Here is a 16,704-nt window from a genome sequence, read left to right as displayed (position 1 = left end):
AAGATATTCATCTTACAAAAGAAAATTGTTAGAATAATGGCTGGTGTTAAACCAAGAGAATCATGTAAAAATATCTTCAAGAGGCTAGAGATCTTAACTCTCCCATGTGAATACATATTCTCCTTAATGATCTTCATTGTAAAAAACCAAGAATTTTTTCCAACCAATTCTACAATACACAATGTCAACACAAGGAATAAAAATCAGCTTCACAGACCAGTTGCCAGCCTCTCTTGTTTCCAGAAGAGTGCATATTATACTGGCATTAAAATCTTCAACAATCTACCACCAAATATCACAACTCTTATAGATAAACAGGGACAATTTAAAGTAGCACTAAAGAGATACTTAATTACACACTCCTTTTACTCTGTTGAGGAATTTATGCTTCCAAACAACATAAAGTGTATGTAATGTTTTCTCTTGTTTGGAACTGTATGTTAATGTATGGATCTATGATGGATATTTTACTATTACTATTTATGTGAACTTGAATTGTGCATGTATATATGTATTGTATGATTTTTGACTAATTCCACATCCGGTAGGTCATCTGACTAACTCATGGATCTATGGAATGCTATGTATGTATGTATGTATGTATGTAGCATGAATGGGGAGGCGAGGAATGCATATAGGTTATTAGTGGGAACGTCAGAAGGAAAGGGAGCTGCAGTACAAGAGATCTAAAAGGGTTTATTGCTAATAGCGAAAAAAGCATTTCGATGGGGGAGCACACAAAATAGTTGTTAAGATAGCATACCTTCTTACCGATTGTGCTCTCGGCTCTGGAGGTCATTTTTAATTTAGTCATGTAAGCTGTACATAGATGGCAGCAGCGTTTCACCGAGGTGTCATGGCGGCCATGTTGCCAACCAATAACATTGGATTTTCACGGTTGACGGGGCTGTGCCAGAAAGTGAGCGTGGGGACGCGTTGTGTTGGCGTGGTAATGGAAGAATTCGAGTCGAAGCTGGTCGTTGTACATTATGTTAAATTAAGAGGTGTTTAAATACAGTCCGTGACGTTTAGGAGCTACCAGAGAGATGTTGCTCAGCGCACAACATTTTTGGTCCTCCGGGCCGGATGTCAGTAAAACTGTGCAACTAATCTAAACGATTGTGTAAGCGTGGAAATGTGCACCATGTCTAACTTATATAATTTTTAACAAACTCCTTCTCGATTTCAAGTTTATATAAATAATATCGATTATTTTGTGAAAGATTTCACCATAAATTCAGTGTGCTCGTTATCCAACGAAACAAGGGCCCGTAGTGACGCACTGCCAACAGCCGTGATCTGGTAAGTACAATCTGGTTCAAAATCACAAACCTTCCTTGGTATTTCCTGGGCTAACATGGACAACATTCAGAAACGTGCCTTGATCAAGAAACGAGCAGTCATCAAATCACGCGTGACTCGCTTAAGCTCATTTGTAATTGCTGGGGAAGTCGGTGGCAATCTGAACGAAATCAAGGTTAGGAGACTGCTACTGTCCAGCCTGGTGGATGAGTACAATGATGTACAATTACAGCTGGAAATCGACGCACCTGAGGATGGGTCGCACGAAACCGACAGGGCAGCTTTCGATGATTTGTGCCTAGAGCTCGAAGCGAAAATGGAAACCCTATTGTGCACCGAACCCCCCTTCTCCGCCCCCTATCTGTCAATAATGAAAGTGTGATTAATAATACCATAGTGAAGCTTCCACCGATTTCCCTTCCTAAATTTAGTGGTACTTTGCAAGATTTCATGCATTTCTACGACAGATTTGTAGCATTGATTATTAGTAATGATGCGCTCACAGACATTCAGAGATATTATTGCTTATTATCATGCCTCTCTGGAGAACCACACCATCTCACGGAAAATTTTCCTGTATCTCAAGACAACTTTAAGGTTGCGTGGGGCTTGATCCGTGGTCGTTACCATAATCCGCGGCTCATCTCAGATCTACATACCAAGGAATTAATGACTCTGCCAAATGCAAGGAACGATTCTCCTAAGGAGCTGCGGTTACTAATCAGTCAACTCTGCAGCAACTTAAATGCAGTGGAGGCTTTGAAAATCGAAACACCGTTACACGAAATCATTCTGTCTCACTTGGTATTGGAGCGCATCAGTCTAAATCTTAGGAAGCAATGGGAGAATAGTAGTTCAAGCGAAGTGTACCCCAGCCTGAAGGACATAATTCAGTTTCTGGAGAGTAACTGCCAGACCCTGGAAATCGTCTCATCTAACAAGACTGCCGTGGGAGCCCAGGAGGACTTGAAACGTGGGACAAGCTTGAGAGGACAGTGACAATCCTGTCCCCAGTCCCTTATGCGCGTCTTTGCACAGTCTGCACAAGTGCATGAAATTCAAGAACCTGAACGTCAATAGCCGCATCAGCCTTGTAAGGGAGCATAACCTCTGCTACAATTGCGTACGAAGTGACCACAGAGCCAACAGTTGCAACTCAGGAAGCTGTAGGAATTGCAACAAACCCCATCACACATTGTTACATGTTGAGCAGAATATGGACAACATTGTTGCAACATCAAGGGGTGCTTCCCCTCACAAGGACGTTCTTTTGTCTACCGCTCTTGTCACTGTTAAGGATAGTCAAGGTAGAATTCATTAATGTCGAGCACTTCTGGACAGTGCCTCTCAAATGAATCTGGTGTCTCGAGACCTAGCAGATAGGTTAGGCCTCAAGCTAAATCGGCATTCTGTGCCCATCAATGGTATAAGCAACGTGCGGGCAACGGAATCCCTTCACTTCTGCCAACTACAGATCGAAGCCACTGTCAGAAGTTACACCAACTGCATTGTATGTTTCGTACTGCCACTGATCACTGCCTCATTACCGTCGTCAAGAATCAACTATGAAGGATGGGAATTGCCCACCGACATTCCTCTTGCAGATCCGCACATCTACCAACCAAGGGCCATAGATCTACTGCTAGGTGCAACTGTATTTTTTGAAGTGTTGAGGCCAGAACAGCAATCTAGGCAGGGCCACCCAACACTCCAGAATACTCAGTTTGGTTGGGTCTTGTCAGGATGTATACCTGCACATTCTGTGGGACAACGGAAGACGGCAACAACCTCATTGTTTACTCACGACTTGCATGCACAAGTGGAACGAATGCAAGAAGAATTGACGACACGCCACCAGTCCAAGGAAGAGACCATGTGTGAAGAGCATTTCACAAACTATTACCCGTGATGATGCAGGCAGATTCAGAGTGAGGCTACCCTTGCGGCAAGACGTTGGAGAACTTGGGGACTCCCTTGCCACTGCTAGCCAGAACTTTGGGTACATGGAAAGGCGATTACTGAGAAACCCAGATTTGAAGAATGAGTATGTCAAGTTTATGGATGAGTACCTGTGACTGGGGCACATGGAACTCATCGACCCTACTGACCAGCATCGGTCTTGCTATTACATGCCTCATCATGCGGTAGTAAAGAATACAAGCAGCACTACCAGGGTTAGAGTAGGCTTTAACGCGTCAGCAAAAACCACCTCGTCACACTCGCTGAATGATTTGATGATGGTAGGACCAACCATCCAGCAGGATCTGTTCTCCATAGTACTACGCTTTCGCAGGTAAGCATTGACTGCAGACATGGAGAAAATGTACCGACAGATTCAAGTGCATGAGGACGACAGAGACCTCCAGAGAATCGTGTGGCGAAGTCATCCCAGTCAACGGTTAGAAACCTACCGTCTGACCACTGTAACTTATGGAACCGCTGCAGCTTCTTTTCTGGCAACACGATGCTTATTACAGGTGGCGCTCGACGGTCAACCTACACAACTGACTGCAGCTGAAGTAATTAAGAATGACTTCTATGTCGACGACCTGCTCACAGGAACGGACACTGTTAGTGAAGCTATCCAGCTCTATGATGACATCACATCATTGCTCAAGAGTGGAGGGTTCCCTGTTCGGAAGTGGCGATCCAACAGTCTAGACATTTTGGAGGCCATTCCAGCCGCACTTCAGGAGACACAGAGACCTTGCGATCTTCCTCTTTATGAGGGTGCAGTGAAGACTTGGACTGCACTGGTATCCCAGTAGTGACTTGTTCCAATTCAGTGTGGTAGACAGCAGGCACAAGAATGTGACATGGACGAAGAGAATGGTGCTGGCTAATGTAGCATCCATATACGACCCGTTGGGATTACTAGGATTCGTCATCGTACAATGCAAGTTATTCATTCAAACTCTTTGGCAACGACAGCTGGATTGGGACTTGAGATTGCCTTCAGAACTTACCACGTGGTGGGAGGAAATTCACCAACAGCTGCCTGATCTCAACAGGATTAGTATACGCAGAAGAATCACAGCAGACAGCACAAGCATCACTGTAGAACTTCATGGCTTTGCTGATGCCTCAGAAAGAGCCTGCGGGGCGTGTCTATCTACGTTCCGTAAGCCCAAACGGAACCATCACACTTCATCTGTTATCTTCGAAATCAAGAGTGGCCCCATTGAAGCAGGTGTCGCTCCCAAGACTGGAGGTGAACGCCGCCCTTCTTTTAAGCCAGTTAGTAGATAAGGTGCATAGGGCCCTCAACCTACAAATTGTTCAACGCTTTTACTGGACGGACTCCACAGTTGTTTTAGCCTGGATAGCAGGGTGCTCGTCAACTTGGAAAACATGTGGCCAACAGAGTCCGGAGATCAAACGGCTAGCCACTTACCGAGCTTGGAGACATGTCGCATCACAGGACAACCCTGCGGACATCATCTCCAGAGGAACGGACCCACGACGACTTGAAGGCAATCAGCTATGGTGGGCGGGACCTTCCTGGCTAAGCAAGGATCCCTCCTCCTGGCCAGCACAGCCCCCAGCAGATCCCAAGAAGGTTCCTGAATGGCGAGGAGTAAAGCTATGCTGCATCACCATCTATTCAGAGATAGAATCCTTATTCGAGCGATTCTCCAGTTGGGTAAAATTACAAAGAGTCTTTGCCTACATTCTCAGGTTCCTCTACAAGCTGAAACAAGGTGGAGCATCAGGCCGGCATGGACCGCTGACGTCTACCAAGCTTCGCAAGTCACTGATTGTCATTGCTCGCATTACACAGCACTCATCGTTTGCTCAGGAGATCCAGAGTTTGCAGCAAGGGAAAGCATTACCCTCTCACAGCAAGCATCTGACGTTACATCCCTTCTTGGATGGGAACAACCTGTTGAGGGTGGGCGGTAGACTGGAGAACGCTGACGTACCCTTTGATCAGAAACACCCCCTCATCCTACCATCCAAACATCATGTCACCAAACTGTTGATCTGGAATGAGCACATACGATTGCTGCATGCTGGAAGCCAACTTCTTCTAGCTTGTAAGATTTCTAGCTTCGCTGTGACTGCGATTCTGGATAACTAATGGCCGATAGGTTGTCAGACAAGTGATCCGAAAGTGTGTTACATGTTTCAAAACGAAGGCCGAGGCCAGCAGGCAGCTAATGGGACAGCTGCCTGCATCTCGCGTCACACCAAGCAAGCCATTCTCCCATTGTGGTGTGGACTATGGCAGGCCCTTGCAAGTGAAATATGGTACTCCTCGAAGTAGAACCCAGAGAGAATGCTATATAGCACTGTTTGTGTGCGTGGCGACTAAGGCCCTACACATTGAACTACAGCGAGTAGACAACTGAAGCCTTCATTGCTGCGTTACAGAGGTTCGTTTCAAGACGTAGGCGCTGCAGTCAGATGTATAGTGACAACGGCACATATTTCACTGGAGCGAAACGACGGCTGAGCGAGATGTCTCGACTGCTAGGCTCAAGGGATCATCTTTTGGCTATATGAAGATACGCAGCTCAAGAAGGGATGGAGTGGCATCTAATCCCCCCCACTCCCCTCACTTCGGCGGACTGTGGGAAGCGGGTGTCAAATCGGTGAAGACTCACCTCAGGAAGGTAGCTGGTAACACTCTTTTGTCATTCGAACAAATGACCACACTGCTCACGCAAATTGAGGCATGCATGAACTCTAGGCCCATCATTCCAATACGTAGTAGTCCTGGTGATTGTGCATTCCTTACTCCAGGGCATTTTTTGATTGGTGAGCCCTTAATGTCCTTCCCAGAACCAGATTGTCATATCGGGCCATCCTCACGTCTGTCAAGATGGCAACTGGTCCAGCGGTGCCGGCAGCTCATCTGGAGGCGCTGGTCGGCAGACTACTTGCGCCAGCTGCAGCAGTGTTCCAAGTGGTTGCAGAACCAGCCTAATCTTTGACCAGGAAGGCTGGTGCTTCTGAAGGAAGATAACACTCCTCCTCTCACCTGGCCGACGGGCATCATTGAGGAGGCCCATCCTGGGGCTGATGGCTTAGTTCGTGTAGTGACTGTGCGGACCAGCAAGGGGTCTTACTGAAGGCCAATAACGAAGATTGTTCCGTTCCCTGACAAACTAAATTAACAGATCGCATCATGTGAGTGATGAGGACTGTCTGGGTGACCAGGGGACTACCCGCTGCATTCATTTGTGTAGAGACTTGTTGCTTAATTAACTGTAATTTGTAGCTGAAATTAGGTGGGCGGCATGTTGAGTGCAGCCAATCTAAGTAGTTGGAGCCGTGGCCACTTGAGGGCGGCACCTCACAGGTTGTGTTGTGGTGGTGCCTGTGCTCGCCAGGGAGCAGCAGGACGGTTGCTAGAAAGTGAACGTGGGGACGAGGGTGTGTTGGTGTCACAAAGGAAGCAGGCAAGTGGAAACTGGTTGCTGTACATTATTTTACCAGATTGCCAGGAAATTGCATGTGACGAACAGGATGTGGAGTGGAGCGAAGTCCAGTCGAAGTTAGAAAAACTCAAAGTCCAGTCTGGTAGATAGGATAGATTTATTAAGTGAGTCGGAACAGACGACTTACACCACTGGCTGCTGACTGTTGACTGTCTCAGGAAGGTTATATTCAAAGTAACATACAGCATTGGTCCAGTCATAAGCATAAAAACTAATAACCTCTACCTCCCTCTCAATTAGTGAGAACTGCTCACTAAAGCTTTGTTTATACTGTAGAAGGGCTGTCAGGTTTATAGCTGTGTGTGTCTTTACTCTGCCACAACCCAATATTAATAAGTTATCTTGTGGCATGATGGCTTGGTCTTGACAGCTTAAAATAACAGGAGGGCTTGGTGCTTGGTCCCTATGACATCCTAAAATAACAGAGAGCTCTGTTCCTTATGACACCCCCCTCACCAAAAAAAAGTTTGATGTAGATCAATTACAGCAAACCTTTCACTTCATTCTATATTCAAACAGTGGGTTACTCCCTGGGTCTGGTTTTGTGCAATTTTTTTCTTAATCTTTGTGCCACAGGTGGACTATATCGTTCTGTTTGGACTTTAGCTATGAAACCTGTTATATGTTCCTCGCTAGTTGGTGCGGAAGGCAATTTCTGAAAAGTCTCATGCTTACGTATCCCAATCTTGTCTAACTCAATTAACCCTTTGACGCGNGGTAGTTGAATCACTCCGCGTAGCGGCCTCGCGGCTGCCGTTCGTCCGTGCGTGGTAGTTGCCCAATTTGTACTTATAAAAAAAAAATAGTTTTCACCGTACTGGTGGACGCTGTCCTCTAGCTTACTTTCATTCTTTCTTTCTTTCTTTCTTCCTTCTTTCTTTCATTTTTTTCTCTCTCTCCCTATTTCTTCTTCTTCTTCTTCTTTCTTTCCTTCTTCTTCTTCTTCTTTTTCTTTTTTTTTGCATGCGTTCCCGAATGAAGCGTTGGCGGACGTGACTTCCTTTCACACCACTACTACTATGTGACCGGACTATCTGCAGTGTCACACTGAGGTGACTTAGCAAACTCAACTTTGTGTGAATGTGTGTTCCTGTGTCCGCGGACTTAGAGTGCCAGACTAGAGTCAAGCTCAACAGGGTCTTCTTTCCCAGCTGATTCTTCCAAGCCCGTTCCCTTGGCAGTGGTTTCGCTAGATAGTAGATAGGGACAGTGGGAATCTCGTTAATCCATTCATGCGCGTCACTAATTAGATGACGAGGCATTTGGCTATTTTCTATAAGCTTTTTGGCTTACACTTCCCACATATTTTTATGGTGTGGTTCCATCATTTTGTTATGGACTCTAGCTAATCCATCACCGCTCCTTGAAGCATGTGTTGGATAACCTTTGCTAGTTCGTCCAGTTGCGAGTTCCCTCCATATCTACTACTGCGGCCCCTGGCCATCCCCTGCCAAGAAAGTATCTGCTTGAGAAGAATCTACTACAGAGTTCTTTAGGAGAAGCAGATCTTGGCCGACATAATGTCGCTCGCGGGGAGCCTCGTGAAGGCGTCTGCCTGTGTCAGGTGACTGAACCCTGACCAGCTCTGTTTTCTCGCCCCCTTGCATATCTCGGAGGCGGTCTAAGTAAGAGAGCAGTTGGAATCCTCTTCCGTAATCTTAGATAAATACAAAGAAAACATAAGGAAGTAAACTCAACCATAGAATAATAGTAACACAGCAACTAATAATCACAATAATTAATATAACAGCAAAAAAAAAATTAATAACTTAATTGATTTAAATAGCTTAATATTCAATTTAAAATTAAAATTCCCCTAAAATTAGCTAATCCACTTCCAATTGGGTATAAGTCCATATAAGATTCTCTTGGTGTATCCTGCACCTTATCCAGTTGTTATGGAGCTGGTGAACGACAATAAAAACAACAAGAAGAAAACAACAACAACAACTTCACTCAATTCCTCTCATCTCATATGGATGGAGTCGACCACGAAGAAAAACAATTAATACAACAACCTCAACGTGGCCCCCCTTCCAACCACGCCGAAAAGTTGCCAGAAGAGCCAACGACCGCCCAATTCCCATCTCTCAAACCGATGATCAACTACCAACGGATCTGTGTGATTGCTCCAGAGGCGGCCACCGCCTAAAACTTGGACTTACCTTCTGGAAGCGTGGTTGGGTGTTAATTTGTTTGTGTATGCATTGACCAATTGGATTAATTTAAAATTTAGGATTCCTAATCCTATTCTTATTACTCTAAATTCACTGTACCAACTGCTCTATTTGGCCAGGGGCTATTCCACTCTCATTCCCCCTCCTTCTAGTTCTCATAAGGTGGGCATTATAGTCCATAAAATTGTTATATATACTGATTGACTTCCGAAGGGACATCAAGGATATCGTTAGAATCTCTTCTCGGTCCTTGATTCTTATCTTTTCCAGTGCTATGAGTGTGCTCTTCGGTATTGCCCCCCTTGTTCCGATTACTATTGGGAGAACTTCCCCTTCCTCACTCCCCAGTCTATTCTTAAGGTCTGGCAGTAGTTGGGAGTACTTCTCAATTTTACTTCTTCTTCCCGTCTGGAGATAATCCCCGTCTTCGTGGCGGACAGTCACGTCGACCACGAAGACCCCTCCAAGGTTCTTCACCACCATGTCAGGTTTGAGGGTCATTCCTTCCAGGGAAAGAAGTGTAGGCTCCCTTGTCACTACTGCGTCCTTGTCCTTCTCCGTTATTTTCTTTAAGATGTAATCTTTAATCTCGTCATGCCTCTTTATTCTTTCTCTTTTTGTATGAATACATTGGCCTAGAATATGCCCTAATGTCTCTTTTTGTACGTGGCACTTTCTGCATTCAATGTCCCTTCTAATTTTTGCTCTGACCAAGGATGCTTTATCTGCAGCTACGTTAGCTCTCATTTTTAGTGCTGTTATATATTTGCTGGGTTTCAGGATTTGCGGGTTTATTAGCCAAGAGTTTGCGATCTTGTTTTCCGTAAAAGACTTCACCGCTTTCCCTTGAGACTGGAGAGAGGCCCATCTAGCTATTTCTTTTTTCCTTTCCCTGGCCTTATAGGTATCAATTGTGGAGGCGTTTGAAATAGGCCATGCTATCCTGGCCATTCGAGCTATTTCTTGCATTCTTTGTTCTAGCCTTGATTCTTTATAAATAGCTCTCATTACGGGGTCTTCGCTATTCTTAAATTTCAGACCCGTTTTAAGGCTCACACCTACCGCCACAGTCTCCAGTCTGGGTATCCCGAGTCCCCCATCCTTTCTTTTACAGTATAGCAGGCCATCCGCCGTGCATTGTGGAAGATGGTATATATTTTTCACAGCCCTTCGTAGCTGCTGGTCCATTATTCTGATGGTTGATATTGGGACCATGGCCAGTGTTATCAAGAATAGAAAGTGTGGTATTATGTAAGTTGTGATTATATTCGCCTTCTGATGAGGCTTTAAGGCCAGCCGCTCGACCCTCTCCAGCGTGGCCTCAAAATCCCCCCTCAGTGTGCCCATCATCAGACCTTTCCATGGCGAAATTTTTCCCCCCAAAAATTTAATCATTGAATTTGCCTCTATATTCGGTATGATGTCTCCGCTGGTTGTTGTCAGCTTCGGGTCCGTTAGATACCACGTGTCTTTAGTGGCTACTATCTTAAACGCTGCACACTTAGACGCTGAGATTTTCATTCTTAGGTCTTCTAGGTATCTTTCTGTACTTTCCAGTAATACCCTGGCCTCCGGCACATCTGGTGCCATCAGTAGGATGTCATCTGCAAATGCCAAGGTTGAAACTTTGCAGTCTTCGTTTACCCTGAAGCCTTGTTGATTTTCCANATCGTCACAGGGGGTGACCACAGTGTTCTGCCTTAATTTGTGGCGTTTTTCTAAGAACTGGCTGCCATGTACTGTGCGAAATCAATCGATGTTGGAAGAATAAATTTTGGATAACCCTCTTCTAAGAATTCCAATTGAGTGTGTTAGTGTGGCCAGCTCAGGGCAATATGATATTATAAACACAGTACATATCACGTCTCTGCTGTTTATAATTTCATAGCAAAGAAAACACGGCATTCATAAACGTAGAACGAAGAACGAATAACGAATAAACTGCTCGCAAGAGCCACAGGAACTTTGCTGCAAGACAGGCATATGTAACGATGACTTGGCGCTCTTAAACTCGTTTCTCATTATAAACCGTTCTTGTGACAACAGGCCAGCGAAGAATCTAACAATCTACAGCAAAACCATCAATTATTATGGGCGTTATAACATAGGTGTGCAGCTGGACGAAACATACACGTCGAACCCCCCCAGACGATTTAAATACCTGACGAAACATACACGTCAAACCACGCCAACAGGTTAAGGATTGAGTTAGTGCATGAGTTAGTTCATCTTTATCTGAATCTTTAATGTATGCACATTGGGTGCGATGATTGTATTATGGTGAGGATTATTAAATGAATTTGTAATCTTTTTACATCCATTCACGCAATCGTAGTATGCACCTTTCGGATTTAGTTTTCTCCAACACCAGAAAAAGCCTTGCCGACAACCTTTACAACAATAGCAACACAAACATATACTAACCATTACAAATACCATAGTTCCAATTGAAATTCCACCAGTTACAACGTGTTTGTAATATTTGGAATAATCTACTTGTTCTTGTTTGTTTATCATCTGTTTAACATCATTCACCTTAATACTTGCTATTCTCAAATCATCTATTGATGACATGACATTATTCAAAGGAATATCTAATTTAATTTCATTGAGCTTTTTCTTTTCATGCTCGTCAAAACAACAGTCAAAGCCCCAGTTCACTTCAGGTATAAAATCTTTCGATACATTACTAACCATTGTCAATTTTGTGGATGCATATAGTGTAACGTGCACGGTATAAGCTTTGCACCTTGATCGGATGGTCATTCTTCCTCTATTTTCGGCATGTAAATAGTGTGGGGTATTATCTTCACACAGAATTGTAACTCGTTCCGTGGAAGAAGTGTAAAGCCATTGGTTGCTAAGTTGTAATGGGATCAAATAAGTATGGTATAAGGATATCAACTTTATTTCGCGTACTGAGTCTGGGATCTTCTGGGACGATGGAAGCAACATACTGGCTTCACAATCCTCTCCTGGCACGTAGTTAGACAAAAGTATAGTATTTTTGCAAACATAAGTAATTTCATTGGCCGTAAGGCATACGCTCAACTCGTCATAATGCATTTTGCCGTATTGCTTTCTTAATGCATCCATAATCATAAATTCTTTTTGGGGAGCTATGAAAATGAATTTGTCTGTTGTTTTATCCTTCATAGGATACGGAATAGCTTTTTACAAATAAAAATTGGTGGGTAGCAATAATGGAATTTCAATGATATATACTAAATATTGTTGATATACATACGCATGCATAGTTATAATACGTGATAGTTCAGAAGTAGGAAATGTCGGAAAATCAAGACCCTGAGGCAGTGTTTGCTTTGAAACAATGCCTTTTACAGCCCTTATAGTTAATAATTGTGGCTGGAGGCTACCTTGCTCTGCGTGTACAAACGCGTCTATAAAAACTTCAAAAGAGTGCTGGCTTTCTTCCATACCTCTTATAACTATTTTAATCTGCTCATTAATCAAATTTATTTGTTCATATTTTACCTTTAACTCGCTTATTTCTTCTCCCGTACGCTTTTCAAGCAATAACATACCATTTCTCAACAATTCTTCATTCTGATCCACCTTCAGGATCGTGCTGTTAATTGAATTAATTGTAGTCTTGATAATGGTCATTTCATCATTTGCAATATGCAAAAATTTGGTTTGCTCAGCTTCCAGTTTGCTAATATAATTATTACTATTCTCAACGTCAGCATCAGTTGCTGTCCCGAACAAAAGGTGAAATCCTTTACCTACAAAATTTATCAATCCTCTCTTTTCTCTTGGGGATCTACGTTTCCTAATGGGCTTATTTGCACTTGTGTAGTCTATCAAATTTTCATTCAGCTGATCGATATATTTAGCCTTAGACTTGAAGTAAGATAAGGATGGTTTACAGTCAGTAAGATAGTACCATTCCTGTGTTTCTAACTTGTTACAATACTCTGTCACTCTTGTCTGAAAGTTCTTGGTTTGACGCCACAGCTCCCTGTGTGGTTCTAAATCTATATAACTCACAAACTTCCACTTCATCGGAAATAGACGAACCGTTCCTAGCTCATCAAAGTATATGCCACTGGCTGAAGTCAGTTGCTCCATTTCTTGACCTTGGAGTAGACTCCAGATTGCTAGAAGAGTGGTCAAGCTGATCCATCCGATAAAATGCATGCTGATCTTTTTCTGCAAAGATCAAACACAATAGGATTTTAACCTATTCATGTGCACTTTTATGTGTTTTCTCTTGCCTATTCTCTGAATAATTGCGTTGGGGTATTCTATTTCTTGAATTTCGAAGGGTCCTTCCCATAAAGGATCTAATTTATTTCTTTGTTCTTTTGATAACCATACTAAATCATTCTTTTGAAAACATGTTCCTTTTGTCTTTTCATTTTTACTCTGTTCTGACTTAGCTTTAATTAATCTTGACCTCGAAATTTGACTTGCTTCTTGTATTCGTCGTTTAATCATACTGACAACATCGTCGTAATTATATGTTGGTGATAGCCCTTTTTGCAACGCTCCTGGTAAGTTACATTTATGCCCAAATAAAACTTCATAAGGCGTATAAGTTGTAATGGAATGCGGGGTGGTGTTATAAGCAAAACATGCGAATGGAAGTAACTCATCCCATTCCTGTTTCTCACTCACATAACTTCTGAGATACGTCACTAGGGACGCGTGGGCACGTTCCAGTGCTCCATTACTTTCTGGGTGATAAGCGGTTGTTTCTATTTTTTCTATCCTCAGCAGCTTACACAACCGTTTAAAAAGGTCGGAACAAAAGTTTGCTCCTTGGTCTGTTAAAATCATAGAAGGAATACCAAATATTAACACTACACTTTTCATTAATTTGTCAGCTATCTCTTCACTCGTTTGACCTTTTAACGGGACGGCTATTAAATACTTGCTAAGGTTATCTTGGCATGTCAAGATATATTTGTTTCCGTCCGTTGTCAAATTCAGGGGACCCACTATGTCTAATGCTATCTTGTCCCACGGGTTATCCTGAGTATCAGTTATTTGAAGGGGTTGTGCTGTCACTTTTCCCATTTTCATCTGTTGACACACTTTACAACTTTTAATATAATCTCTAACTTCTTTTTCCATACCTTCCCACTGCAGGTATAATTTTATCCGCTCAAGAGTTCTCGAAATACCTTGGTGTCCGCCTACGGGGCAATCGTGCATTTCACGCATGATTTTCAATTTTCTGTCTTTCTCTATCTCAACTGGGGGACACACATCTTTTAATTCGCTTAGATTTATCTCTGGATATCGGCTTAAACTGTCGGCGTTGACGTTTTGTTTGCCCGGTTTATATATGACCTCAAAATCATACTCTTCTAATAATAATCGCCATCTAAGGAGTCTCGAACTCGGAAAATCCAAGTTAATCCCTTATGGTCAGTCAAAACTTGAAACCTTCGACCAGTTAAGTATGGTCTGAAGTGCTTGCATGCCCACACTATTGCAAGCAATTCTTTTTCAACAGTGCTGTAATTAAGTTCAGTGTCATTAAATGTCCTACTAGCGAACGCGACAGGCAAGTCTTGGCCTACCTTGCCTTGGCTTAACACGGCACCAATGGCATAGCCACTTGCGTCTATTGTTAAAAGAAATGGTTTTTCAAAATCTGGCTACTGCAACACTGGCGATGTAATTAGTTTCGATTTTAAAATTTCAAAACGATTCTGCTCTTTTTCTGACCATCTCCATGGAATTTCCTTCTTTAGCAATTCAGTAAGTGGTTTTGCCAAAGCAGAAAATTTATCAATAAATTTTCTATAGTAACCAGCCAAGCCTAAGAATGAGTTAACAGCTGTTTGATTCTTAGGAGTAGGAAAATTTACAACACTAGAAATTTTCTTTTGGTCTGGTTTAATACCTTCAGCCTTAATTACATGTCCTAAATAATTTAATTCTGGCTTACGAAATTCACATTTGTCTGGATCTATTTTAATATTCCACTTTCTCAAATGCGAAAATACCTCTTTTAATTTTGCACTGTGTTTGGAAAGGGTTTCTCCCATCACAGTTATGTCATCCATGTACACCCTACAATTTTCACCTAACGAATACCTAAGCACCGCATTCATCATCTTCTGATAAGTGGCAGGCTTGAAGATATCCACTCGCACAGTGAAGCGCAGAAAAATACCTAGCTCTGTATGGGTTGTGTTTACTATAAGACACGTCATCTGTCTGTTAACACATTCTGTAAGACATCTGGCTACAAAAACACCAGCTTGTATTTCTTGACTATCTAGAAACCTAACTTTTTTTTCTTGTTGGAAGCTGAACAACATTTTCTGAAAAAGCAGGTATAACTTCTCTCTTAACAATAAAATGGTTCTGCATCAACCAGTCTTGTCCCAAAATTAAATCTAACTGTCCAGGCAGTTTGTCGACTACATAAAATAAATGATGACCATTATCATTAACATCAATATCGACTTCTCCGTTGATATTCATTCTATTACCTTTAAACTTATCAAACTTAGTTCTCGGCTCCGGCCCACCTGACCTCGGCTCAACACCAATATCAACTTCTCCACTGCTATTCATTGCATTTCCTTTAAACTTATTAAACTTATTCATCGGCTCCGGCCCACTTGACCTCGGCTCGATATCAATATCAACTTCTCCGCTGATATTCATTGCATTACCAGTAATCCCACTTATTTTAAACAAATCATTATTTCTCGGCTTGGATCTGGGATGTAACGCAGCTCTAGCTATGAGTGATACCTGTGCACCTGTATCAATCAATGCCACCCCTATTCCTGTTCGGAGATGCGAACCGGTTACGAAAATCTCATAAGGACCCAGGGGACATCCTTCCTTTTGATTCTCAATTTTCGAAACCTCACCCAACCTCCTAGTGGGTGATTTCGAGGAACCCTCAACTAGTAAAGGGACCCCAAACCTACCTCACTGACCTTCCAATAGTACCAGTGGGTAGTCGATGCTAGCACCACTTTTTGAATTCAACAGGCTACCCTCTTTGAGACAGTCAAAATTATTCACATAAAACTCATCATTAACAACAGGATCCACTTGTGACTGCCCTTCAAATGGTCCTACACACAGTTTCCCTGGAACAGGGTGCCTTTATTATTTGGAATACTGTTCACTTCCCCCCTAGATCCAGCCCTGGCGGTAAAAATCCGCCACCGCTTCCGTCTCTTGGATAGCGTAATTGCGATGGAACTCTGCCATCTAACCTTGTTCCACAAATCGTGAGTTTCATGACCTTTACGATTACATCTTTCACAGGTAACACTTTGCTTACACTGTTTCATTAAGTGCCCTGCTTGATTACAAAAGAAACATTTTCTACCGTCAGTCACGGCCATAATTTCCTGCTTAATCTTTGGTTGGGGAACCTGCCATTGACGATTGCCCAGGAGTTGAACCTGTCAACCAATTCTGATTAGAACGAAACATTTGCGATTTAAGTTCACTTTCCTCGTTCGAGGCGGTTTCAATCAAAACCCTCCTTAGGGTTCCCATCAACAGTTGGCAGTAACTTCTCGGCATGAGTTACTGTCCATTACTCTCTTATTCTCTCTGCCTCTGTGGCATCTCTCATTAATTGCCTAACTTGTTCATCAGCCATTTTTAAACAATTCCTCTAAAACTTATTATTAAGCCTCCACAGTTGTTAACTATTAAAGGGTCTTGACTAACCTTACAAGAGGGAAGGGTGTCCAAAGCTCTGTAGTTCGTCCGGTAGTGATGGAGGACGGTGCCCCTGTTGTATCCCGAAGGATAGTGATGGGAAGTAC

The 16,704-nt window shown here is 42.9% G+C and overlaps 2 protein-coding genes across 2 annotated transcripts; one reads left to right on the top strand and one right to left on the bottom strand.

The window, feature by feature from the left end:
* The first annotated feature begins 4,369 nt into the window (after positions 1 to 4,369).
* LOC111866905 lies at positions 4,370 to 5,383 on the top strand. Its single transcript, XM_023856268.1, has one exon. The coding sequence runs from the start codon at positions 4,370 to 4,372 to the stop codon at positions 5,381 to 5,383; it is 1,014 nt and encodes a 337-aa protein (XP_023712036.1).
* Positions 5,384 to 12,097: 6,714 nt separating this feature from the next.
* On the bottom strand, positions 12,098 to 16,665 carry LOC111866904. The gene is made up of 2 exons (XM_033752467.1): positions 16,607 to 16,665; positions 12,098 to 13,096 (listed from the first exon to the last, which is right to left on the bottom strand). Exon 2 carries the CDS (start codon positions 13,082 to 13,084, stop codon positions 12,098 to 12,100), a length of 987 nt encoding a protein of 328 aa, XP_033608358.1. The 5' UTR covers positions 13,085 to 13,096; positions 16,607 to 16,665.
* Positions 16,666 to 16,704: the final 39 nt, after the last annotated feature.

Source organism: Cryptotermes secundus, unplaced genomic scaffold (genome assembly GCF_002891405.2).
Source record: "Cryptotermes secundus unplaced genomic scaffold, Csec_1.0 scaffold858, whole genome shotgun sequence".
NCBI classification, from domain to species: Eukaryota; Metazoa; Arthropoda; class Insecta; order Blattodea; family Kalotermitidae; genus Cryptotermes; species Cryptotermes secundus.
The sequence above is the reverse complement of the archived record's forward strand: the minus strand, read 5'-3'. Positions and strand labels throughout refer to the sequence as shown.

Coding starts and splice junctions, on each gene's coding strand:
- LOC111866905 (XM_023856268.1), top strand. CDS start 4,370: ATGGCTTTGCTGATGCCTCAGAAAGAGCCTGCGGGGCGTGTCTATCTA.
- LOC111866904 (XM_033752467.1), bottom strand. CDS start 13,084: ATGCATTTTATCGGATGGATCAGCTTGACCACTCTTCTAGCAATCTGG.